Source organism: Lissotriton vulgaris, chromosome 5, assembly GCF_964263255.1.
Source record: "Lissotriton vulgaris chromosome 5, aLisVul1.2, whole genome shotgun sequence".
Classification (NCBI taxonomy): domain Eukaryota; kingdom Metazoa; phylum Chordata; class Amphibia; order Caudata; family Salamandridae; genus Lissotriton; species Lissotriton vulgaris.
In genome coordinates, this window is record NC_141693.1 from 666,080,273 (window position 1) to 666,105,927 (window position 25,655).

The following is a 25,655-nucleotide window of genomic DNA, read 5'->3' on the forward strand; positions in this document are numbered from 1 at the left end:
AGGAGTCGCTAAACGTGGCGCCCGGACATTTCGCTCCAGCCACATCGCAGCTCCAGAAACTGCAAGCCTCTCCGAGGATGTAACAGCCGGCCCGCCGTCCTCAGACCATTCCGCCACTTTTCCAATCAACACTGAAGTGTCCTCCGGCTCACGCACCTTCAATGTCTCCGAACACACCCGGGTAGACACTCCATCGCAATCAAGGACAGGATATGGCACAGTGTCCTGCAATCAAGGGACAACCCTTCCCACCGGGAGCATATAGGTGGAAATAGCGTCCAGCCGGTCCCCTAAGTCCCGGACAATATCTTGTAGGGCAGCTCTCAAAGTACCCAAGGCACACAGGACTTCTACCTCCGTCAGTGGTGCAGTAGAGGGAAGAGGAGCAACGGGTCTCTGCATGTGAGGCTCGCAGAGGTGTCGTAGTCCTTGAGGCTGGTTTCCACCATCATCGCCACAAAGCTGGTCTCCAAATCAGGGTTCCGCGTAAAACGACATGACCGGGGGCACTGGGGCAGCACAACCCATGTCGACCCCATGCACAGCGCCAGAGCGATGTGGGTAATCGAGCCTCGTCACCGGCAGCAGCCCGGAGTAAACACAGCAGCCGGGGGAACAATCGTCAAGATGGCAGCACCCGGGACCCTGGAAAGGAAGGCGATCAATCAGTGCCTGCAGTAAGTCGGAGACACAATGTTGCACTCCAGACTCGAAATTCCCCCAAGCGCGGAATTTGAGAAGAGCAAAGCAAATCCACGCGGCTGTGAACACATCGGAGCAGCTGGTCCCACCGGTCTCCTCTGCCCGCTTCAGTGTCCGACCGGAGTGAAAACATGGCCGGCCATCGCCAGGACAAAGACCCGATCTGCTGTAGCCAGCGCCTGAATGGGGAAGAGGGCGCTCCGGCACTTCTACTGCTGGGGCTGCGCGAAGAAACACACCGCTGGAAGCAGTATCGCCTCCCGGTCCCGATGATGCTTGTAGCAAACAAGATAGATAGCAAAAGAAGGTGCAGGCCGGGAGGAAGACAGAAGGATCGGCGGGGCCGAGGGATCAGGCGGCCATCACGGCTGCAGGCTAGGCTCCTCCTCAATATACTTATTTTCATAACTACACTGTGCGGTTCTTTTTCAATTATCCTACACTATGGCCCACATGCATCATTGTTTCATTTTGCACTTCCTAATTTGCGATTTTTAGGGAATCGCAAATTAGGAAATGCAAAATGGGATGCATGTACATTTTCGCAAAATATTTGAGAATCGGTAAAAATCGCAATTTTTACTGATTCTCAAATATTATGCGATTAGCAAAGTGCGAATTCGCAATTCCCATTCATTCCTATGGGCTAAAATGCCCATAGGAATGAATGGGAATTGCGAATTCGCAATTTGAAATCGCAATTCAGCAATGCATTTCAAGGGTGGAGAGGGGGGTCCAAATGACCCCCCCCTTCACCCATGAAATGTACTTTTGAGTATAAGTTACATACACACATGTCCTAAGGACATGTGTCTGTAACTTTACAGTTTAAAAATTGCATGTTTGTGCTTTTTTAAACAATTTCGCAAATTACCACGAGGTTCAACTTCGTGGTAATTTGCACTTGCAATTTCAAATTTCGCAATTTGAAATCAAATGATGCATAGCATTTTAGAAATCGCAAAATTGCGATTTCTGAAATGCTATCGCAATTTTAGAAATCACAAAAAAGTTGCGATTTCTAAAAAAGCATGATGCATCTCAAAAAGCATTTTTGGAATCGCAAACGGCCGATTTTAAGGAATCGCACCGTTTGCGACTCCAAAAATGCTTGATGCATGTGGGCCTTTATGATTAGTTCTGGTAAAACAACCTGCTTAACACTCATTCTGGACTAAGCCTGAATGCTGCGCTCCACAGCTACCACTTAGAGAGCTGTCTATGGTTGCCTAAGACCACTAAAATCTCCTGTTGCCTGGATTTGTGCAGGGTGCTTCAGTTAAATTATTGTGCTCCATTAACTAACCCAGCCTCCTACAGTCAGGCTAGCTTCTGATGGCTGGAGAAAAGAAAATGTATTTTATTATTGGTTCCCTGGCTTATATTTTTGAAAAGTGAATTGTCACCAAACCATTCTGTTAGTCACGGCCACCATGTAACTTGTTCCCTAATGTGCATGATATACATACATTTGAACTTTAGCTGCTTTTCTTATCAGGCAATTTACCTTGGAGACATCTAAATGAGTTGAAGGCTGGTGGGGAAATGTAATGTAGCCTGCTTTTAAAAGCCACCTCTTCATTCTAGGCCCATTTTTATTCTGTTGAGGGTAATCTAACATATCTGCTTCTCATTCTTCATCCTGGTCTTCATCATTGTCTAGGCCTCGTCAAGAACTAAGTTGCAAAAACAATCTCCTGAAGTCCTTTAGAAAGGCATGGAAATGTTTAATTCTTAAAACCTATTTCTAGTAGAGGCAATAGTTGAAAAACTGTGGGAACCCAAAGGGAATAATAGGAAAAAGAGCAAAACATCCTCAGATCAAGCATTGAGACTATAAAACAGGCAAAACAGTTCAAATGTCAAACATTCCATCAGTCTTACGAACCAGAGTATTGCTCACTCTATCCTTCTCAAACTCCACAACTTCTGTTTCCCACTCTAGAGAATCTGTGTCTATTGCAGAGTCGTGAGAACTGTGGGCCATCAACTGACGAAACCTGGCTTCCTTTTCCAATTGGTTCTCCATTTTCTCCCTGTGAAAAAGAAACTAGATATACTTAGAAAATAATCGACAAATCGAAAATTCCTTTTGGAATTGCAGGCATAGATTAATTTCAAATCAAAAGGAAAATTAGAATATGAAAATGATTTAAAGAATTATCGTACACGTCCTTTGAACACATGTTTACAGTTACTTACAATGATGAGTCTTGAAGTGAAAAATTCTATGTGGCAAGCATATACATCTGATGAGATTGAGATACGCTAGACACTACGTTGGAGTCAATAAATCTGTAACAATGCAAATAAAAGGACTTTTTTACAAATACTACTTTATTTTTCATGATTGAGAAATACCATATAAGATCCTAAGAGGGGGCAAGGAAATTCTGCATCGCTCGGTTTTAAGACAACCTTTCAAGGAGACTCAGGCTGGAGAAGTAACTATTACTTTACCTTTGGCAACGCTGCTTCTGATTGGAAAAAACTCTTGAATTTCTCTGCATATTGTCTTGGAGCTATTGACAGTTGGAAGGTTTGGTATCTGAAGAAATATTTACATACCTTTGAAGCAACATCTATCTCCCAGTTTGTTGCCCAACACAGTAGGAGTACAGCTCCATTATTCCAAAATCTCGGGTTTCTTAGATATGTCCTATGACAGCGAAAGCAGAAATACTCCCTTCCACAGAGCAAGAAAGCATCATTTAGAAGCAACAATTCTGAAGGCAGAGAATGTGATATCAAAGTGCGACAGGTTAGGAAGGATTACCCTTGCATATTCAGCATAAATGATGGTTCTCCCCAAAATATGGTAAGTCACAGACAATGCTTTGATGATGACAGCAAGGTTGATGATAATAACAGTAAAGCAAGAAAGAATGCAGCCCGTACCAAGTGGCTTCATTGCTGCTCTTTTAAACAGAATTCTCAAAATTTGCCCCATGGCTACTGTTGCACAAGTTACTTACCTTCGGTAACAATATATCTGTAAGAAACAGTAGTTAGTGTTAGATTCCTTACCTTAGAATATCCCCAGGTGTCAGACTGGATCCGGAAAGTTTTCGTCAGCAGAACCCCTGCGCGTCGGTAGGAGTCGTCTGCGGCTCCGCGTCAGTTGTCGGCGTCGTGATCGCCGGGATGACGTCGGAGTACTTAGACGCTGCCCTCACGCGCTGACGTCAGTTCTGTACACAGCTTTCCGCGCCAGGAAAGCAGAGCCATGCAAGAAACCGACACTGGTGCCATGAAACTAGGGCCCTCAAAGGGAGATACCTAAACCCTAGATATCGGTTCGCAGAACAGGAAGGATATGTGGGGCGGTAAGGAATCTAAGACTAACTACTGTTTCTTACAGATATATTGTTACCGAAGGTAAGTAACTTGTGCATCTGAAAGAAACAGGTTAGTGTTAGATTCCTTACCTTAGAATAGATACCCCAGCAATACCAACCCCGGTGGTGGGTCTGCAAACCAAGATCACACCAGAAAGTCCTGGAGAACGGAACGGCCAAAAAAGCCATCTCTCCGGACTTATCTGTCCAGGCAGTAGTGCTTAGCAAACGTGTGCAGCGAGGCCCACGTAGCTGCCTGACAGAAGGCCTGCAAGGAGACTTCCCGACCCAGGGCAGTAGTAGCCGCCATGGCCCGAGTGCAATGGGCCCGCAGCCCAACAGGAGGCTCCTTTTTCACCGAGGAGTAACAGACCTTGATGCACATAACGACCCACCGAGAGATGGTCCGCTTGTGCACCGCCCGTCCCTTCTTAGCGCCCACATAACCAACAAAGAGCTGGTCATCCACCCGGAACTGGCGGGTGCGGTCTAGATTAAAGGAGCGCACGTTTTGGGTCCAGACGGTGGAGCCTCTCTTCCTCTTTCAAGGAATGCGGAGGTGGAAAGAAGGTGGGCAAGGTGATGGACTGCCCGATATGAAAGGCTGTATCCACCTTGGGCAGGAAAGAAGGACGAGTTCTCAAGACAATTTTGTCCGGATGGACAGTGAGGAAAGGAGGTTTAGAAGACAGAGCCTGGGGCTCACTCACTCTCCTGGCAGAGGTGAGGGCCACCAGAAATGAGAGTCAGAAGACGAACAGGACAGTTGTGCAATGGCTCGATGGGAGCGCACATCAGATAAGTTAGAACAAGGTTCAAGTCCCACTGAGGCATCACAAAGGCAAGAGGAGTGAACATGTGGGTGATGCCTTTCAAGAATCTATTTACAACAGGGGACTTGAATAGAGAAGGCTGATCAAGAAGGCAGAAATGGCAGAGATAGCCCTTAATAGTGCCCAGAGCAGAGCCCTGCTGGGCAAGAGAAAGAAGAAAGAGGAGAACCTCTGACAGGTGGGCAGAAAGTGGATTGTGAGAAAGAGACTGAAATAAGAAAGAACCATACCTTTCGCAACCCTCAAGGCGGCCTACAACAACCACGCTCCTTTGCTGTTTCTCCTCAGACCCTCGCACGCGGTGAAAGGAATGACCCGGAAGTGCAGGAGGAATCACCCGGAAACAGCACGGCAGGACGAATAGGAGACGCCTACAAAGAGGCGAGGGCGGAACAAACATTTGTCCACGCGGAAGACGGAGGAAGGAGTTTGTCGGCAGAGACGGAGAGAGAAGACGCGGGACCCGTTGAAGAGGCAGGAGCCCTTGAAGACTACGTGGACCCGGTGCAGGAAGACGCGGGACCCGTTGAAGAGTTCCAGACAGCCCACGAACCGGACGTCGACGAAGACAAATGGTGTGAGGACTGGTGGTGTCCGGTGGATGCTTGAGAGCGGCCGTGACTCTAGGAAGAGTTACGGCAGGGTCAGTGAGTGACATCGGCTCTAGGGAAACTGAGCGGGTAGCGGGTGGGAAAGGTACGGGGAGGGATTGTTTAAAGTGGGTGTATTTGGCTTTATTTTGCTTCTCAGTGCTAGCGTGTGATATATGTAGTGAAATACTCGAACTAAGAATGCGCACTCTTCATGTTTTTTTTCTTCTAATGGGCAATATGTGAACACACTTACTACCTCCTCTTAAGCACTATAAAATTGTGAGCACTCTGATTGTTCTACCCCAGGCACCATAAAACTCTTGCCCCTAGCCCTAAAGCTACCTTGGACTTCTCTATTGTGTGCATGCTCCATCACCCTTCTATTGACTGGCAATGACAAAAAGGTGTGGTGAAGGGAAACAACGTCTCTACAAATTTATTATAGTTATTCCCACGGACCCCTCATTTATTCCTTCCTTCTCTTATGAGCCACCAGGGAAACCTACCACGTCCAAAAAACAAGGCGAAGACCACACGTGACCATTCATCACCTGACACTTCCCCAGAAACCTCAGAAGAAGAAGACCACTTCGAAGAAACCTTACAAGTTCCTATCACATCGTCATTTTCTTTAAATAAACCTTCTTCCTTTAAACCACCACTACCGCCTCCACGCCTGTTTATCAAACCCACCCTCTTACATGGATCCACAGCCTTTCCTGTGCACCATGCCACAAATTTGTTCCACCTGCAGGCGTATACCGATTTTGTGGGGGGACGCCTGGCTGTCAGAATCATATCACAGACTTCAGGAGGCAAGTCAAATGGCCTCAACTGTTGCCGCTCAATCTCCACGCATGTAGGTGGAGACTGGACAAGTTCGGGTGGAGGACCGTCCCCTGCTGCTGCAACAGAAGGTCCTCCTGAAGAGGCAGACGAAACGGGGGATCGACTGACATGCTGAGTAGCTCGGGATACCAGTATCTTCGTGCCCGGTCCGGAGCCAAAAGGATGACTTGGGCCCGGTCGCGCCTAATCTTCTTCAGCACTCTGGGCAGAAGTGGTATAGGCGTACAACAGACCTCAGCTCCACTTGCGGCGAAAAGCGTCTCCGAGCGAGTGCCGCCTTGGAAATTCCAACGCGCAGAACTGATGACATTGCGCGTTCTCTTCGGTGGCGAATAGATCTAACCAAGGCTCTCCCCACTGCTGAAAGAGACCTTGCGCCACGTCCAAGTTCAGACGCCATTCGTGATCCATCATGCACCAGCGGCTGAGTTGGTCCGTCCTGGCATTCAAGGAACCTGCCAGGTGTTGAACCACCAGGGTGACACCCTGGTGTTCCAGCCATGTCCAGAGGGGCAGAGCCTCCTGACAAAGTGTCCACGACCCCACCCCGCCTTGTTGGTTGCAGTAGTACATGGCGGCGGTGTTGTCCGTGAACACCTGCACTACACTTCCCCGGACAGAGGGAAGGAATGCCTTCAGTGCAAGTCTGATCGCCCGCAGCTCCAGAAGGTTGATATTGAGCTGGGACTCCGTCGGAGACCAGAGGCCTCTGATCTCCGTCTCACTCATGTGGCCCCCCTCATCCCAGGAGGGACGCATTCGTCACTACTACGTGCTCCGGTTGGTGTAGGGAGAGGGATCTGCCACTGACCCAATCGCAGTTCGTGAGCCACTACTGCAACTGACTTGCAGTGCCCGCCGAGATCAGGACGTGGTCGGACAGGTTGCCCTGATGCTGTGCCCACTGAAACTTCAGGTCCCACTGAAGAGCTCGCATCCGCCACCTGGCGTGATGCACTAGTAGGATGCAGAAGGCCATCAGCCCCAGGAGCCGCAGCGTCAACCTGACCGAAACTCGGGATAAAGGCTGAAAGATCAGAATCAGAGCCTGAATATCCCGAACCCGCTGTTCGGAAGGATAAACTCGAAACTGCGCCGAGTCCAGAACCGCTCCGATGAAAAGGAGCTTCTGAGAGGGGCACAGGTGTGAATTCAGCACATTGATGGAGAACCCCAGCAGGTGCAGGTCGTCCGTAGTCTGGAGGTGGTAGATGACTGTCTGAGGCGAACCCGCCTTCAAGAATCAGTCGTCAAGATAGGGGAAGACGGTAAACCCTGATCTGCGCAGATAAGCTGCGACCACCGCCATCACTTTTGTGAACACCCGAGGGGCACTGGTGAGGCCGAAGGAGAGCACAGTAAACTGAAAGTGCTCGTGGCCTACCGTGAACCACAGGTAGCGCCGGTGGGCCAGCAGGACGGGGATGTGTAAATATGCGTCCTGCAAGTCCAACAATACCATCCAGTCTCCAGGGTCTAGGGCAGCCAGGGCCTGAGCTAAAGTCAGCATCTTGAACTTCTCCTTCCGGAGGAAGCCGTTGACGCTCCGGAGGTCCAAGATAGGGCGTAGGCCTCCTTTGCCCTTCTTGGGTACCAGAAAGTAGTGTGAGTAGCAACCACGTCCTACTTCTGGCCCAGGAACGCGCTCAAAGGCCCCCTTGGCCAAGAGGGCCGTAACTTCCTCCTGCAGCAGTTGCAAGTGATCCCCAACATGCGGTGGTAGAGCAGTGGCATGGCTGGAGGGGTCGCCTCGAAGGGGAGGGAGTAGCCCCTTCGGACGATTTGCAGCACTCATCTGTCCGAAGTGATGGTACACCCCCCACTAGCATCGAATGGGCATGAAAGCTTGGACTAGGAAGGCTTTGAGGCAGATGCTGGGGGAGTGGATGTGAACTGACCTTGCTGTTGTCCCCCGGCACCGCCACGGCGGTTACCACGTCCACGTTGTGGCTGGCAGGACGTGTGGGGGCGCCCCTTCATTGGCCACGAAAGGGGCGAAAAGCAGAAGTCTGCTGGCGCTGGCGCTGGCCTGACAGGCCCAAGGACTTGGCTGTAGCCCTGGAATCCTGGAAAAGCTCAAGCGCACTATCTGCTTTGTCGCCAAAGAGGTGACGGCCATCGAAGGGTATGTCCATGAGCGTAGCCTGGACATCCCCCGAGAAATTGAAGGACATCAGGCAGGCGTGGCGGCGAAACACCATCGTCGTGGAAATCGCTCTGCCCAGCAAGTCCGTTGTATCAAGTCCGCATCATATAGAGTAACGTGCTGCATCACGCCCCTCAGCAAGGGCTTGGGCAAGCTTTGTCCGGGCCTCCTCCGGACACTGGGGCAGCACGTCCGCAACCGTGTCCCACAGGGAGTGGGTGTAACGGCCCAAAAGGCAAGCGGTATTGATAGTCTGCAACCCCAAACTCAATGAGGAGAACAGTTTCTTTCCAAACTGGTCAAACCTTTTGGATTCCCGATCCGGGGGAGCGGTCGGGAATGCGGTCTGGGACGTCGAGGCCTGGATCACCAGGCTCTCGGGGGTGGGGTGTACGGACAGAAAGCTAGGGTCGCCCGGAGCCGGGCAGTGGCGTCGGGCCGCGTTTCGATCCACAGGGTGCACTGTGGAGGGCTTGGACCAAGTGCCCATCAGATCGTCCGTGAGGGCTTCATTGAACAGCAGTAGAGGCTCCGAAGAGCTTACTGGCGGCTGAAGCACCTCTGTGAGGAAGTTAGTCCTCACGGCCACAGTAGGGAGATCAAGAGCCAAGGCCTTGGCTGCCCTGCACAACACACCATAGGTAGCAACCTCCTTCATAGCCACGGAGGGAGGAGAGATGAATCCAGTGTCAGGCGATGTATCTAGACTACTGGCCTCCCCTAGATCATCTGCCCTGTCCTTACTCAACTGGCAGTGCTGTGCCAGAGGGTTCTCAGACCCCTCCCAGTCCTCCCCTTCATCTGTGTCCTGATAAACAGGCAGGAATGACTAAGCCGGGTCGTAGATGAATTGCTCACCCACCGACGTCGGAGACGGCGCCGAGCGGCGCGATTCCAACGTCACACCCGGACCGGGGCTGAAATGGGGCCGTCGTCGTCAGAGGGCGGCATCGGTTGCGACACCATCGGGGTCGGCGCCAGCGGAGAAGTCGTGAGGTCAACTGGAGTCGACCGGGATCCAGGCCTAGATCTTGCAGGGACCTGTAGTGTCAGGACCGAAGTCGACGATAAAGCCGGGGCCGAAGCACCCAATGGCGCGGGGGCCGAAGCCGCCGGCCCGCAAGGGCCCCTAGTCGGGTCTATGGGGCCCGAAGGCATGCCAACAGGCCTCGACGGAGGGAAGTGAGTCTTCATGGCCACGAGGAAATCACGTATCTCCTCCGGCGTCGCTCGCAGGCCAGGACCGGAGTGTATGGGCCTAGAGGCGGCGCCTGCCGAGCCGCGCGGGCGGTGTCGTCCGAACCCTCAGATGCGTTGCGCGACCGGCGAGGGGAGTCAGAAGAGCGATGTCGCCTCTTCGACTTCTGGAGTACTTGGAGCCCGACGAGTGGTGGTGATGACTCGGCGAGCGAAGACTACGGCTCCGCGACCGGTACCTCGACTTCCTCCTCAACCGGGACCTTGAGCGGCGCGGATCCGACTGCCAGATCTCCAGTAGCTTACTGGACCGCTCCCGCCTAGCTTTTGAGGTCAAGGCCCGGCAGTCGGGGCACGACTTGTCGTCGTGGTCAGCCCGAGGCAGTGGAGACACCGGTGGTGGGGGTCGGTCAACGACATTAGGCGTCGCATTGTTTGAAGCCAGGCATCCCTACGGCATCAGGAGTCGTAGTCGACTTGAAAAAAGAGATCCAAAACAGATCAAAAAGTTAGTCAAAAAATGACTTAGAGTACTACTTGTCCCGGATCCGCGCTAGCTGGCGAGGAAAAAAGAAGAACTGACGTCAGCGCGTGAGGGCGGCGTCTAAGTACTCCGACGACGTCATCCCGGCGATGACGACGATGACGACTGACGCGGAGCCGCAGACGACGCCTACCGACGCGCAGGGGTACTGCTGACGAAAACTTTCTGGATTCAGTCTGACGCCTGGGGATATTCTAAAGTAGGGAATCTAACACTAACCTGTTTCTTTCAGATATCATAGAACAATAAAAATATAGTACCCCAAGTAAAAGACAGGCTTGCCTCAATTTATCACTGAGTGGTGGACTACCACCATCATCTTACAATCCTCTGCTGCACTCCGCACAGTTACACAATTGTCACATTCAGTTTAAGTACACCAAATTCTTTTCACATAGGCCGGAAAACAGACCCACAACCTGCCAACCAACCTCAAACACGTATGTGCAAGTATAACTATCCCTTTTAAATCTATGTGGTGCACTGTGCCTAAGCTAAGCCACTAGCCTGCTGCAACATTATTAAGAACCCTTTCCATACTTGTGCCAAACAGCCAACACTTCCCAAATAGGAAGAAGTACAAACTTATACACACATTTTACAATACAGATTAATGATATGGATGAAAGGAATGAGGACAGCACTTGTTTTGAAGTCTTAGATGGCAATGCAAAGATTTGCGTGATTGGAAAAAAGTGTTAAAGGAATAAAGTGAAGCCATGCTTTTTCCTTCTCTTAACCCAGGTATAACATCTCTCTGGACATTATGCATGCACCACGTCTTTAATAGTCGAAATCCTTAATAATGGGCGCTGAACATGGGAAAAGGTCATTGGCAGAACATTGGGCATAAACAGTGGCATAACTGGAGGGGGGGCCCCCCACACCGCCAGGGGCTGCGGAGGCCTTTGTTACGCCCGTAGGCATAACCCAGCATACAAAAATCTATATTCTAACCCTTGTTGTAATAATTAGAGCATTGTCAGTCAAGAGCTAGCTCCATAATATTAACCACAATGCCAGTAAGCATGCAACTGAAGAGCGAAAACATGAAGATCACAAAAGACATTCTTTCACTGAGACTGGAATCGCTTGGAAAACTAAATTATCTTTGGATGATTGTCAATATTCTGAAAATGCTCTTGAACCCCTTCAGCCAAATCTGTGGAATTGAAAAAGATGTGTAATGCATAGACCATATCGCCCATCAAATGTATCACCACAGCATCCTCCAACAGTCCATTCCAAGAAAACTCTAGATTGAAACTACCAATTGATTCTATGATCAATGGCAAAAAGAACCCATCCCAGGTCATGCAAATCTAATCTTTCTTTTCCTCTTCCCCATTGAACTTGGATTTCACCAAGATGCCTCAAGGAATCACTCAAAACAACATAGGAGCAACTTTGAACAGTTAATTTACTTAATGCATGACTATGGTATTGCCAGGCAGCACCAAGACATTTTTTTCTCATTGTGAATGGGGGAGAAAAATACAATGTGGACAACGAAATCACTTTGATTTTCAAGGAATTTCTTGAGTGACAATCACATAGGGCACACTCCCCAGGACACTACATTGGAAATTTGTACTGTGAGAAAGTGATGTTGGCACCAATTGAACTAAGGAGTCTGACTAAATTCATGTTGCAAATTACCTCATCAATAAGGTTAAAGTCAATCCCTGTTGAAATCAAAGGTGACGACTTATAAGAATGTCTGAACAAGAATTCTTTTTTAAAACTAGTCTGTCAAGTCTATGGCCCATACAATACAGGAGCTCTCTTTGCAGTGTAACCGAGGTAATTATGTCAATTCCATCAGGAGTATATGATGTTAATTCATCTACCCACATTCTTATTCTATCAGCAGATTGTCCGTTAATGCAAACATTCTAAAATGGGTGACATCATGTTATTCCATGAATACATGAGGCATCTGTTAATATGGGCAATTTGCATATTGCTTTTTTTGCATAAAAAGGGATAGAGGTCTTAACGGCTTGGAAACTAGGACAACTTGTAGTTTTGACCTCTCTAAACTGGTCAGCGGCATTTGTTACCCTTTGACACCCTCTTTTCTAGTGCAGCACTTGGTAAATGGGTTTAGGTTAGGAATGTGTCACGATTCGCTCCCTATGTTCTCGTGTCCACCACCAGGGGGCTGAACTGTGGGACTCTCCAGTGTTCTAATATGCTTCCTGACAATCCCCTGCATGCATATCTTGACTTCCAGCCATTTGGACACTATTTGGGAATTGACATCCATTCCCAATCCATGCCGGGTTTTGTGAAAGCCAGCCTGCTTAGACTTAAAGCCAGCCTACTCATTCCTGAAACTCCATTACCCAGAATTCCCTGCTCACTGCTTTGTCTCCACCCCTGCAGGCCAAGGATGGGTGGAGGAAATCAGCTCACCTGTGGCTGGCTGCTGCTGCTAGCCTGCTCACACCAGCTGCATGCGATTACTGTGAGCTCTTTTAAGCCCCAGCTCCCTTCAGGCAAAGGTTGGTCATTGTAGCTGTTTACCGGTGAGACCAATCCTTGGTTCCAGAGTTCCCTGAGCTTTTGCTATTCTTGTTTCCAGTGTTTCCTGAGCTTTAATTATGCATTGTTCTTGACCTGCTGGTGTTTTTCCTGTACCTGAATTAGCACTGCCTGCAGTGCTACCTTGTTTCCTGAGATCCTGAGCTATAGTTATTCTTTGTTCCTGGGCTTAGCTATTTCTTGTTCCTGATTTGCACTGCTTGCAGTGCTCTCTTGACTCCTTATTTATCTGAGCTGTAGCTGTAGCTATGTCCTGTTTCCTTGAACCAGTATTGCCTGAAGTACTACCTTGACTCCTGAAGCTTTGGTAGTTCCCTGTTCCTGAACCAGCACTGTCTGCAGTGCTGCCTTGACTCCTGAGCCTTAGCTCACTTCTTGTTCCTGCCCCAGCACTGCCTTCTCTGCTACTTTGTTTTCTTGATTCCTTAACCTGCACTATTCTAGTATACCCTTGTAGAGTCCCCTTCTGTATATCCGTTTCCAGTCCCTGCCTTGCTTCCCATTTCCTTGGTTCCAGTTCTAGTCTGCTGCCTTTCTATTCTGCTGTCTTACTTCTGTTACCTTGTATGTTTGTTACCTGCTTTCTGCAAAGTGAGCCCTGTCATTTCCTTCCTTTTTTGTTAAGCACTCCTCCTTTGTAGCTCCTTGTCTGTTGTGCTTGTGTTTAGTTCTACCCCTTTGCTGTTACTGCCTTGCGCGTTCCTGTTTGATCACCAGGATCCGTGGGCTCAGCTGACTACCAAGGTGGCGTTTCTTGTTCACTGTGAGTTTTGTCTGAGTTACATTTATAACATCACTATAGGTATAAGCTCCACAGACCCTGCCTTTGCATGCATATCCTACATGTGGGTATTTGCAGTCAGTATCTGTAACAGCAATTGTGGGTAAGAAACTTACTGAGCTTCAGTCTTACCATGTGGAGCTCCTGAGTGCTTTACCCTACACCCCCCTTTATTGTTAATGTTGTAATATATATATATATATATATATATATATATATATATGTCTTGCACGTCCGTCCTGGGTGTAGTTAGTCTGAATGCTAAATTGCCTTGTGAGTGCCCTTCCTTTCTGAGTCTTACCCATCTTGTTCACTTGTACAGGCTTCCCCTTCGGATCCCTCTTTCTCCTCTGACTCCCTGTATGATCCTGGGCAGCACTGTACTCCTCCTTTCTGTGTACATCTTCTACTCAGTTCCCAGTCCTTGTCCAAGTCCCTGACTGTGTACCCCACATAGTCCCGGACAGTCCCTGACAGAATGTCTGCAGCTTGATTTTAGGGGTTTCAGGTTAACTACCAAAGATACTGTATGCATCAAATATAATGGGGTAACCCAGTGCCACTCAGAACCTGGGTGTATAGAATGTAACGTAAGGTTGGTTTTGTTGTTTTACTCCAACAATGAATTATTGGAGAATTAAATAAAGAAAAAAAGAACACACCAATTATGAATAAATCAGAAAATATTGTATTGAAAGTTTAATCACTTTTTGTTCTTTTTTACATTCTTTGTGGTGTAGAAATTTCAAACTAAGGCTGTTACAAGCAATCAACAAAGCTTTTTGAAAAATGGCGTCAGGGTGATTAAGTGATAAAAGTGCAAAAAAGTAATGAACGTGAGTGAAATGTATACGGTGCTGTACAAAATGTTTTTAAGAGTACTGTATGACTTGATGCATAGGCATTAATGTTTATATACATTTTTTATGCTAGATTCGCACAACTTTTGTGATCGCCAGTGGTTCCCCTTTCTCCATGTCATTTTCCTTCTCTGCTAAAACAAGTTTGGAGTAAGGAAAGGCTGAGGATATCTTCCAATGTGTCTGGGGCACTTGCCAGATTCCTCTAATAGAAAAATGATGAGAGCACAAGATTGATGCTATTCATCTATTGATAATAGGAGAAACTATGAAAATTATTTGAATATTATTTTTTAGGGTCTTTGTCAATTGAGGGTATTTTAAATTTTGAACTAGGCGAATTCTAGCATATGTATTTATTGCAATGATTTGCACACTACTTTCCTTAAGGTATTTGTAAAGCAAGTGCACTTTGCACTATGAACTTTCTAGTTGCCATTGCAATGAAGCTCTGGTTGGTCAGAAGTCAAAACCCAAACTAACAGCCTGATTCATGAAGTGAAATTGCGCCCGCAATCGCTGCGAAAACGCAAATGCGGGCGCAATTTCCGTAATCGGCATTCAACAACAAAAAAGCGAATTCGCAAACACATATTTGCGAATTCGCTAATATAATCGCAGAATCCCTGCCGCTGAGCATTAGCGATTCGGAAATAGCGACACACCACGGAATCTGCGAAAATAATAGCGAATTCGCAATAGAAAATCGCAATCGGCATTCAAGAAAAATCGCAATTTGCGAAATACCCAAAAATCGCTATTTGCACGGCGCAAAATAAGGACAACTCAAAGCAGGTGGTAACCATGAAAGGCATTGAAAAAAAAATTCAAAAAACCGTTGTCCTATCACCAACAGGGCCAGGCCTGACCAATCACACATAAGGACATTCAGCAGCAGCATTAGGCTTTCCACAATGCCTGGGATGTACATGGTGGTGAGGCGGCGAAGGCTACAGCGAGCAGCACGGAGGAGACGCATGAGGCAGGCAAGGATTTACCGGCTGCGGGTCACCTTGCTGGGCCAAACCAGAGAACAGATTTATGCTAAATACAGGCTGAATGGGGAAATGATCACCTGGCTGATACAAGAACTCGACCCCATCATGCAGCACCCAACAAGGCGAAACAATTCTGTGCCCACACATGTGCAGGTATTGTGCAGCCTGCACCTCCTGGCCTCCGGCAGTTTCCAGGGCATAGTAGCCGCTGCTGGGGGGATATCCCAGCCCACCATGTCACGCTGCCTCCACACTTTTGTTGACGCCATGCTCAGCCAGCTCCACCGGCACATCACATTTCCCACGAGCCAACAGGAATTGGACCTCACTAAACTACAATTTTATAATGTTGCCCATTTTCCCCATGTCCTCGGCTGCATAGACTGTACCCACGTCGCCATCTGCCCACCAGCTGGCACGGAGTATATGTACCGCAACAGAAAGTCCTACCACTCCCTCAACATACAGATGGTCTGCAATGCCAAGAGCATCATCACTGACATTGTGGCCCAGTACCCAGGGAGTACCCATGACTCCTTCATCTTCAGGCACAGCGGACTCCACACACGACTGATCAGGGGAGAGTTTGGGGAAGGACACCTACTTGGTAAGTACACTTTGTCGACAATGTCACATTGCTATGAAGTAACTGCGCTGCACAGGCAATCAACATCTGCTCCTCTCATTCAGGTGACAGTGGCTAAGCCCTACGGGAATACCTCCTGACCCCTTACCTCAACCCTGCCACACCTCAGCAACGGCGCTACAATGTTGCGCACATCCGGACAAGGAACTGTATTGAAAGGACATTTGGCCTGCTCAAGAGCAGGTTCCGTATACTGCACAAGACAGGTGGGGCCATGTATTACAGTCCTGCAGCATGCTGCCGCATTGTGGCTGTCTGTGCAATGCTTCATAACATTGCAACCAAGCGCCGGATACCAGTTGACATCTCAGGCAGTGAATCTGAGGGGGACGACCGGCCACCAGCACATGCGCACCATGCACGCGGGGAGAACCCAGCTGAAGGCCACAGACGTCGCAACCACATCACAGCTAACAATTTCTAGCCCACCCCCTTCCCCCACCCCACATATCACAATTGCATGCTAAATGTAATGATAACACAAGGCGAATGTATGCTTCAAAATAAATGTATTTGTTTGATTCACAACAGAAAAGGGTCATGGTAAGAACTATTTACAAAAGAAATACAGTATTCCAGCATACTGCATGTAAATGTGCATGGCAGGCTTATCTTCAGCCTGCGCCTGTGTCCCTGACACAATGTCATTGGTGCTTCCTGCGCACATTTCCCAGGCGCCTTTGAGGCTCCTCATCCTCATCCTGGGCAGATGGACCAGGCGTAGCCCTGGTGCTGCGCCTAGGTGGGGGGGCCTGCGTGGCAGAGTTGCTGCTCACGCTGGAGGCAGCCTCACTCCCATCATCTCCCCCTACGGCGGCCGGTAGCACAGGTTGGAGCAGTGGGACCACGGCGGTGGTCAAGTGCTCCAGCACTCGGGTAATCTCCTCGCAGCACTGGACCAGCTGGTGCTGCTGGGTCATAGAGCGCCGGGACAGCTGGGTGGTGGCATTTGCTGCCACATAATTGGAGCGACTATAGGTCGCCATCTGGCTCAGCAGCTGGTGGTGGCGCCTGCGTGCAACACTGCGCTGCTTCCCCAGCGCAGCAGTATTGGCCTCCATTGCCGCCGTCATGCGCTCAATGGCTGCCGTCATGCGGTCCACCCGCTGGCCGACTCCCGCCACATTGCGGCCGATCTTCTGCAGCTGGAGCTGGATGGCTCCTTGCTGCTGGGACTGCCTCTGGTGTAGACGGAGCATTCGCCGCTCCACGCTCATGCAGGCATGGAGATGCCCTTTGCCCCTCCTGCTGTTCTGCCGCTGTGTTGCGGATGTGGCTGGCCCAGATCGTGGAGGACGAGCTGCAGGTGTTGTAGCAGCTGGCGTCGCAGGTGCGGCAGGCACTGGAGGCACATTCGTGGGGGGCCTGGCCTTGGCAGGCGGTGGTCCTGCAGATGGTGCAGCAGGTACGGTGGGGGGCCTGGCTGCTGGTGTTGGCGCAGCGGCAGGGGGTGGTGGCTGGGTAGCGGGTAGGGATACCTCCTCCTGGGCCTCCTCGACGATCACCAGCCTCTCACTGTCACTGCTGTCATCTGCACCTGTGAGGGTAAGTGGATACTCATTAGGTGCATGTGACTGTCAGACGTGCAGATGTTACATGCATGCTGGGTGACATTCCCTGGATGGCTGTGGATTTGTGCGCTTAGGAACCTTTCAGGCCGCATTGTGGTACTACTACATTGTGGACATTCTACGTCTCCCACAATGCCTCAGGGCATTTCCTGATGCACAACATAGGCATGATTAAGGGCCAATGAGTGAGCCTATTTGGGCAGGGACGGTCATAGGGGACAGGGTCGCAGTCGCATGCCACTTACCTTGGGTGTTGTGGGTTGGGCGGGAGGAGTCCAGAGTGGTCACGCCAACACACGCCTCCCTCTCCAAGGTGTCCTATACCTGGTCCTCCAGGGGGGTGTTGGGTGGGACAGTCGGTCCACCACCTCCGGTGCCTGATGACTCACCGAGACGCGCCGCCACCCTCTCCTTGGCACGCCCTCGGAGGTCGTACCAGCGCTTCTTGATCTCTTCCACCGACCTGTCCGCAACGCCAACAGAGTTCACGCTGGAGGCAATCCCCACCCAGATCCTCCTCTTCTCCTGTTCGGGGACCCTCCTTGAGTTGGCACCAAACAGCTGGGCGTGTTGGGCCACCACCCCTTCTATGAGGTACTCCAACTCCGACTCGGAGAATTTCAGTTTGCGCTTGCGGCTAGCGCTGTTGCTGGGGCCGGGCAGTGGTTCTTCAGACATGGCGGGCGCTATTTCTGCCGGGTCGGGAGTCGCTATCGGCGGTTTGGCGGCAGCTTTCCGTCGTGTAGAGACGGATGATTGCGTCACTGTGGTGTTTGGGGGTGGGATTTGGCTGCTTCCTGGTTGTGATGTCATCACGGTGCTCGGAATGCGTCTTCCCGTATTTCCGGATCCCGCGATAATGCGACTCGCAATCCCGATCGCACGGGATTGCGAGTCGCAATCCCGTGCGATCGGGATTGCGTGTCGCAATCCCGATCGCTGGTGGCCGGAAATTGCGATTTTTCTGCGTTTTTTGTAGGTCGCTAACGGCTTTTGCGCCCGCGTGCGAGTCGCTATTTTTTCCCCGAAAAATACATGAATGCCGTTTTGCGTTTTCTCAATAGCGAGTCGCTATTATTCGCTATTAGGGACACGCAAAACGGCATGTACATGAATCAGGCTGTAAATGTCTTGAAAGACAGAGTTTGTTTCTGCTGCTGTAGATATCTACAGATCAAGTTAGAAGCACAATTAGTATGAGAAATGTTTGTAAAAGATCCGGTATGGTGTGTTCACGCACTGGCAGCAACTGTGTAATGAAACCAAGAGTTAGACGATTGTTATTATTTGCATTGGTTTCTCTTAAAGTGAGAAAATTTGCACTGTCACTTAACATTTTTGGAATCTATCTGTGTATATAAAATTGAAAATTGGCGACTACTAACTGTTTTGAGAAGGACAGTGGAGGCAGTTGAAACTCTCTACCCAGTAGCCACAGTAAAGTCTACCTTGAAAAGCGAGTCTGAGCGTGCTAGAGCCTGTTTATGAAGCGCAAAGAGCGCAAGTATATACATATAATATATATATATTTATATATATATGCTGCAAAGACTCGTCCTTCGTTTCCACCACGAAAACACGACAGCCAGAACATGCAGAAAAGACGAGGTAGACCCAATTTGGTGCTTCTTTTTTTATTCTGCTTTAAAGTGCAACCACATCACCACAACGCGTTTCGGCAGCTCCCTGCCTTGATCACATGACAACAGTGTCGTGGGATACACCTCTTTTTAAAGTGCTAGTGTGCAAATGGACATAGAAAAAATATTTGACAGTCTTTTTTTCTTTTGTGTGATACGTAAAATACAGGTAGACTAGTTGATTAGTGTAAAATACCCAAATATAAACAGTACATGGATGCTATATATATATATATATATCGTTGCAACTTCTGTTTTCCACGGCGATTTCACACCAAACAGAAAGGAGGACCCCAAAGCAGCAGATGAGTTTCAAGTGGGAAGATTTATTTGCTCTCACAAAATGGTATTTCAGGCATGACGCGTTTCGGTTAACTGGTAACCTTGATCACATAGCGACACTGCAGTTAGTTACATCTTTAAATACTCATTTTTTCAAGCATTGTGGTCATGTGACAAACAGTGAAGAAATATTTCTGTTGACATTGTGTCCTTACATATCAATAGTGACCAGTTTAGACATTGGATAGGTTCTGACTGATGATGTTATATATATATATTGCTGCATAAATACATTATATAACAATGTGCAACATTTCGCAATAAATAACTAAAAACTGTATGTTTATAGAATTAATTCTCATTTTCATTATATTGTTTGCAGCATTATATATTAAGCGCAGAATTTTATCTATAATGAAAATAACAGCATAAATGCCTAGGAATATTATGTGCAATATGACGCATAGGTTATGTAAACATCTCATAATTCTATACAATATTCAATATAGAGTTAAAAATATGGAGCTAAAACATATCGACATGAATGCCTAAAAACCAGTGTGTGCAAAATTACGCTTTTTAGTGCAAATTGTATTTTTGTGCAAATGCTGCGGCTAAATAAATTAGTTAATTTAATTAATAAACAACAAACCATTTTTAACAGAACCTATATTTGCAATGTAAACTGTAATAATTAATTCCATATGAACTAAAAATTGGGTTACATGGCACTAAAAAATCCAAGCCTGGATATTTAAAACCACCCCCCCCTAAAAAGCTCATAAGATATCAAAATTCATTAAGTCAACAGAAAGTGCAAGGTGCTGTGCATATATGAAAAAATAAGTGAAATTTTTAAAATAAGAAATAAGAGGTTAATGATTGACATATGTGTACACAAAATTATTCAAATGATTTCAGATATAGTTTTGGTTCAGATTTCATTCCAGATCTACTACAGAAACGTGTGCATGTCTTCAGTGGTGTTTAATCCATTAGGAGACTTGCTATTGAGATTAAGTATATATTTAGTCTCCAACTGCCTTAGCATATTTTCTCTATCCCCACCTCTTTTTGGAATAGACACTGCATCGATGACATAATAAGATAGACACTTGATATTTTTGTCGTGTATCGCTTTAAAGTGTCTAGCTACTGGGTAGGTGGGGTCGCTGTTAATGATTGCTCTAATATGTTGTAGAATTCTCACGTGCACCGGCTTTATGGTGCTGCCTACATACCTTAGGCCGCAGGTGCACGTGAGAATATACACAGCGAATTCTGTGCGGCAGTCAAAGTTCCCCTTTATTTTCAGCTCATTCTTGCTAAAGGGAGTACTGTATTTGTTGGTATTTACACCAAAGGTACATGCTCGACATGTGGAGCATTTGAAAAAACCCTGTTTAACTGGCATCCAGGTTGGAGCAGCTACCCTAGTCCCTGATGGTTGTGTTAGCTGGACAGCCATATTCTTACAGCTCCTGAAGGTCACCTGTGGTTTGTTAGAGAGGTCTTCTTTCAGGATGCTGTCAGTCAGCACAATTGGCCAATTTCTGTTTAGTATGGTTCTTATCTTACGCTCTTGTTTGCTGAATGTTGTTATCAACCTCGGCGTATCTGTGTCTTTTTCTGACTCTGTACCACCCTCAGATTCTTTGTGTGTAGGTAATAGTTCTGCTCGTGTTTTATTATTAGCTCTACTGATAGCTGTGTTGAGCATTTCCTGTGTGTATCCTCTAGCACGGAGTCTTTTTATGCTTTCATCTCAACACTTCTCATACTCTTCGGGGGAACTACAAATCCGCTTTAGTCGCAATGCCTCGTCATAGGGTATGCTTGCTATCAGATGCTTGGGGTGTGCGCTAGACGCATGAGGATTGCATTCCCTGCTGTCGGTTTTCTATAAGCAGTTGTTGCCAGTTTGTTATTAATTACCATTACTTGAACATCAAGAAACTCAATTTTAGAGGTACTCTGGTGCGAAGTGAAGAATAGATTGTAGTCATTTTTTCTGCAAATTCCATGGCACTCAGACTGTCTCCTCTCCAAATAACAAAAACATTGTCTATAAAACGCAACCAAAAACAAATCCTGTTCTCCATTTCATATTGAAAATGGCCCATGAGGACCGGCTTCTTCCCAGAACCCTACGTGCAAACACGCGTAGCTCGGGGAAAAGCAGGCCCCCATTGCCACTCCTCTTTTTTGTCTGTAGTAGTCCTTACCAAAGGCAAAATAATTGTTGTCAAGACACCATTTGATTAATGACATTATCATTTTGTTGTGTAGCACGTATTCAGCAGGACGAGTTTTAAGAAAATGTTCGACACCTTTCAAACCTTGTTCATGATTAATACTCGTATATAAAGACTCTATGTCTAGAGTCAACAACAGCATGTCCTCTGTCCAATCAAAGATATCAATCCGAGATAAAAAGTCTCCAGTGTCTTTTAAGTATGATGGCATCTCTTTAACCAATTCTTGTAAAAAGTAGTCTGTGTATTGACCTATATGTTCTGTCATACTGCTGATGGCTGATATTATAGGCCTGCCAGGTATAGGGACTTTTCTTTATGCAATTCAGGTAGCAAATATAGAAAAGGCATCACAGGGTGGGCATTGTATAAGAATCTAAATTACTCATTTGTTATTAGACCACCTGATTTTCATTTTTGTAGTTCTTTTTTGATGCTTTCCTTCGCCTTGTTGTATGCTTTTAGTGTCGTTTTCTCGTAACAGTCAACATTTTCCAGTTGCCGCTTGGCTTCAGCCTCTGCTCCATAGCACAATGTTTCCACCCTTGTCGGATTTCTTTATTATGACATTGGGGTTTTGCCTAATTTTTTCCATCAGATTGTTGTATTGATATATATATATATATATATATATATCAAAGACAATCCTGCTCCAACGAAGAAGAGGCACGTACTCGAGGTATGCATGGATAAGGCTTCTTTATTATTCATCAGGTCTCCCACGACCCCGTTTAAAAAGAGAGACGCGTTTCGCCTGCGCAGCAGGCTTTGTCAATCTAATTGGCGCCATAAAGTTTCAAGATTATATAGCCCTCCTCCCTCTGTCAGGCATGAAGGATCATAGAAAGTGGACTGTGTGGTCGAAAATACAGCTGGTAAAACATACTTGTCTTAACACTTAAACAAAATGCAAAGTGCAAGAGGTTAATTGAAGAATATGAATAACTGCATTCTGCGCAATGAGCAAATAAATGCCAACAATTAAACTTAATCAAATTCCTGATATACATACAGAAAATTGAATATGCTACTTACCAGTATGCATCTGTTCTTGGCATGTAGGGCTGCTAACATTCATATCTTAGCATTAGATCGCCGCCTAGTGTTGGGTCCGGATGATCGCACATTGTTGTCCTGGAAGAGTCTTCGAAGTATCCTGAGATAGGTGGCTCCTCCCCTGGACTACAGTGCGCATGGGCATCGGCTCCATCCTCAGATTGTTTTTCGCCATTGTGGCAGAGGATAGAGTGAAAAGTATAAAGGATGTCCATGCTAATGATTGAATACAATAGTATATCTGCAGCTGCGACAGGCACCGGGGAGGAGGGTGGGCGATATGAATGTTAGCAGCCCTACATGCCAAGAACAGATGCATACTGGTAAGTAGCATATTCAGTTCGAGGCATGTGGGCTGCTAAATTCATATCTTAGCATAGAATGCATAGCAGTCCCTCCATCAGCGGCGGTTGCCCGTGCCAGCTGCAGAAACCTGAAAAAGTGTCTTGAGAACAGCCTGTCCTACAGCTGCTTGCTGTTTGGAATGTACATCAACACAGTAGTGTTTTGTAAAGGTATGTGGTGTAGTCCACGTGGCTGCTCTGCAAATGTCCTCTAGAGGAATGTTTCCTAGGAAAGCCATGGATGCCCCCAATTTGCGTGTGGAGTGCGCCTTTGGGGGTATTGTTAAAGTGCGCTTGGCTTTTTGATAGCAGATTTGAATGCACTTAACAATCCATCTGGCTATTCCTGCTTTGGAAATGGGGTTGCCTTTGTGTTGTGGTGCGAAGGCAACAAAGAGTTGTTTTGTTTTCCTAAAGTGTTGTGTCCTGTCTATGTAGTACATCAACGCCCGCCGTACGTCTAACGTATGGAGCATTCTTTCCGCCACTGTTTGTGGGTTTTGGAAGAATGCCGGCAAGTCGATAGTTTGGTTGAGATGAAAATGTGACACCACCTTTGGAAGGAATTTGGGGTTAGTACGTAGCACTACCCTATTTGGATGAATCTGAATGAATGGCTCCTGGATTGTGAGCGCTTGTAGCTCACTAACACGCCTTAGTGACGTAATAGCAACTAGGAAAGCTACTTTCCACGTTAGGAATTGCAGTTCACACGAGTGCAGTGGCTCAAATGGTGGTCCCATCAGTCTGGTGAGGACCACATTGAGGTTCCACACCGGAGCTGGCGGTGTTCTTGGGGGAATGACTCGTTTCAGACCTTCAAGAAACGCTTTAATGGCAGGCACCCTGAAGACCGAGAGATGCTGCCTGTTTTGAAGGTAAGCTGCGATGGCGGATAGATGTATCCGAATAGAAGTGAACGCTAGTTTGCACTTGTAAAGGTGTAACAGATAGCAAATAATGTTAGGGATAGATGCATCTAGCGGGTTTATGTCATTGTCTGCACAGTAAATGACAAAACGCTTCCATTTTGCGGCATAGCATGCTCTGGTTGACGGTTTCCTCGCCTCCTTGATGATGTCCATGCATTCAGGAGGTAGGTTGAGGTATCCAAACTCTAAGACTTCAGGAGCCAGATCGCTAGGTTGAGCTGTTGCGGATCTGGATGCTGAATTTCTCCATGGTTCTGCGTCAAAAGTTTGGGCGTGAGGCGCAGTCTTTGGTGCGGTACCACCGAGAGTTCGAGGAACGTGGTGTACCAGGCCTGGCGCGCCCACGTTGGAGCAACTAGGATTAGTGTCATCGAGTGTTGCCTTAGTTTTCTCGCCACCAGTGGTATCAGAGGTGTCGGGGGAAAAGCGTACGCAAATTTGCCTGACCAGTTCATCCATATCGCATTGCCCTGTGATTGCGGGTGTGGGAACCTGGCGGCGAAGCTTTGGCATTTTGCGTTCTCCCTTGTGGCGAACAGGTCTATTTCTGGATGACCCCACTTTTGGAAGTACGGCTGGAGTACTGATGGATGTATCTCCCACTCGTGCATTTGATGGCTGTATCTGCTGAGCAGATCCGCCATCTGATTGTCCTTTCCTGGGAGGTGTTCTGCCATGAGGAAGATGTTCCTCTGAATGGCCCACTTCCACATGCTCTGAGCCAGATGAGACAGCTGCGGTGAGTGGGTTCCCCCCTGCTTTTGGATGTAGTACATCGCGGTCATGTTGTCCGTCCGGACTAACACCACCTTGTTGCACAGATGTACAATGAAGGACTTGAGCGCCATGAAGATCGCCATCAGTTCTAGATAGTTGATGTGCATCTTCTGTTGCCGCGTCGTCCATAGTCCCTGCACCGTGTAAGTGAGCAGATGAGCTCCCCATCCCTGGAGAGATGCGTCCGTCGTCAGGATAACTTGTGGCACTGGCTCCTGGAACAGTCGGCCCTTGCAAAGGTTGTGTGGAGTCCACCAATGCAGAGAGTTGTATGCCCGACTGGTAACCAACACTAGGTCTGTTAATTGTCCCTGAGCCTGTGTCCACTGGTTTGCTAAGCACTCCTGGAGCGGGCGCATATGCAACCGTGCGTGAGGGACTATGAAGATGCAGGAGGCCATCATGCCTATCAACTGCATGAACACTCGTGCTGGAAGTGAGTGTTTCGGTCTGAACTTTTGGATTAAAGACTGCATGCTGTCTATCCTGACCTGGTTTGGTTGCGCCTTGGCCGTCAGGGTATTGATTGTCGCACCCAGAAACTGTCGGACATGTGCCGGCTGAAGGTGTGACTTTGGGTAATTCAACGAGAAACCCAGGTCGTGAAGGAGGTGAATGGTAGTCGACATGTCCGCGGCGCACTGTTGTTCCGACCTGGCTTGAACGAGCCAGTTGTCGAGGTAGGGGTAGACATGGATGTTCTGCCCCCTGAGGTGCGCTGCCACTGTCGCCAGGCACTTGGTAAACACCCTTGGGGCTGTGGT

General features: G+C 47.9%; 1 protein-coding gene across 8 annotated transcripts in view; it reads right to left on the reverse strand.

The window, feature by feature from the left end:
* DLG5 (discs large MAGUK scaffold protein 5) overlaps positions 1-25,655 on the reverse strand; it is a 1,254,082-nt gene that overhangs the window by 945,763 nt on the left and 282,664 nt on the right. For 4 of the 8 annotated variants that reach the window (XM_086922111.1, XM_086922109.1, XM_086922104.1 and 1 more), the window contains one exon: positions 2,606-2,738. In XM_086922111.1, coding sequence (XP_086778237.1) covers positions 2,606-2,738 — 133 coding nt within the window. Of the gene's footprint in view, positions 1-2,590; positions 2,739-25,655 lie in introns of all 8 variants that reach the window. The other 4 variants (XM_086922103.1, XM_086922108.1, XM_086922110.1 and 1 more) reach the window with 1 other exon arrangement.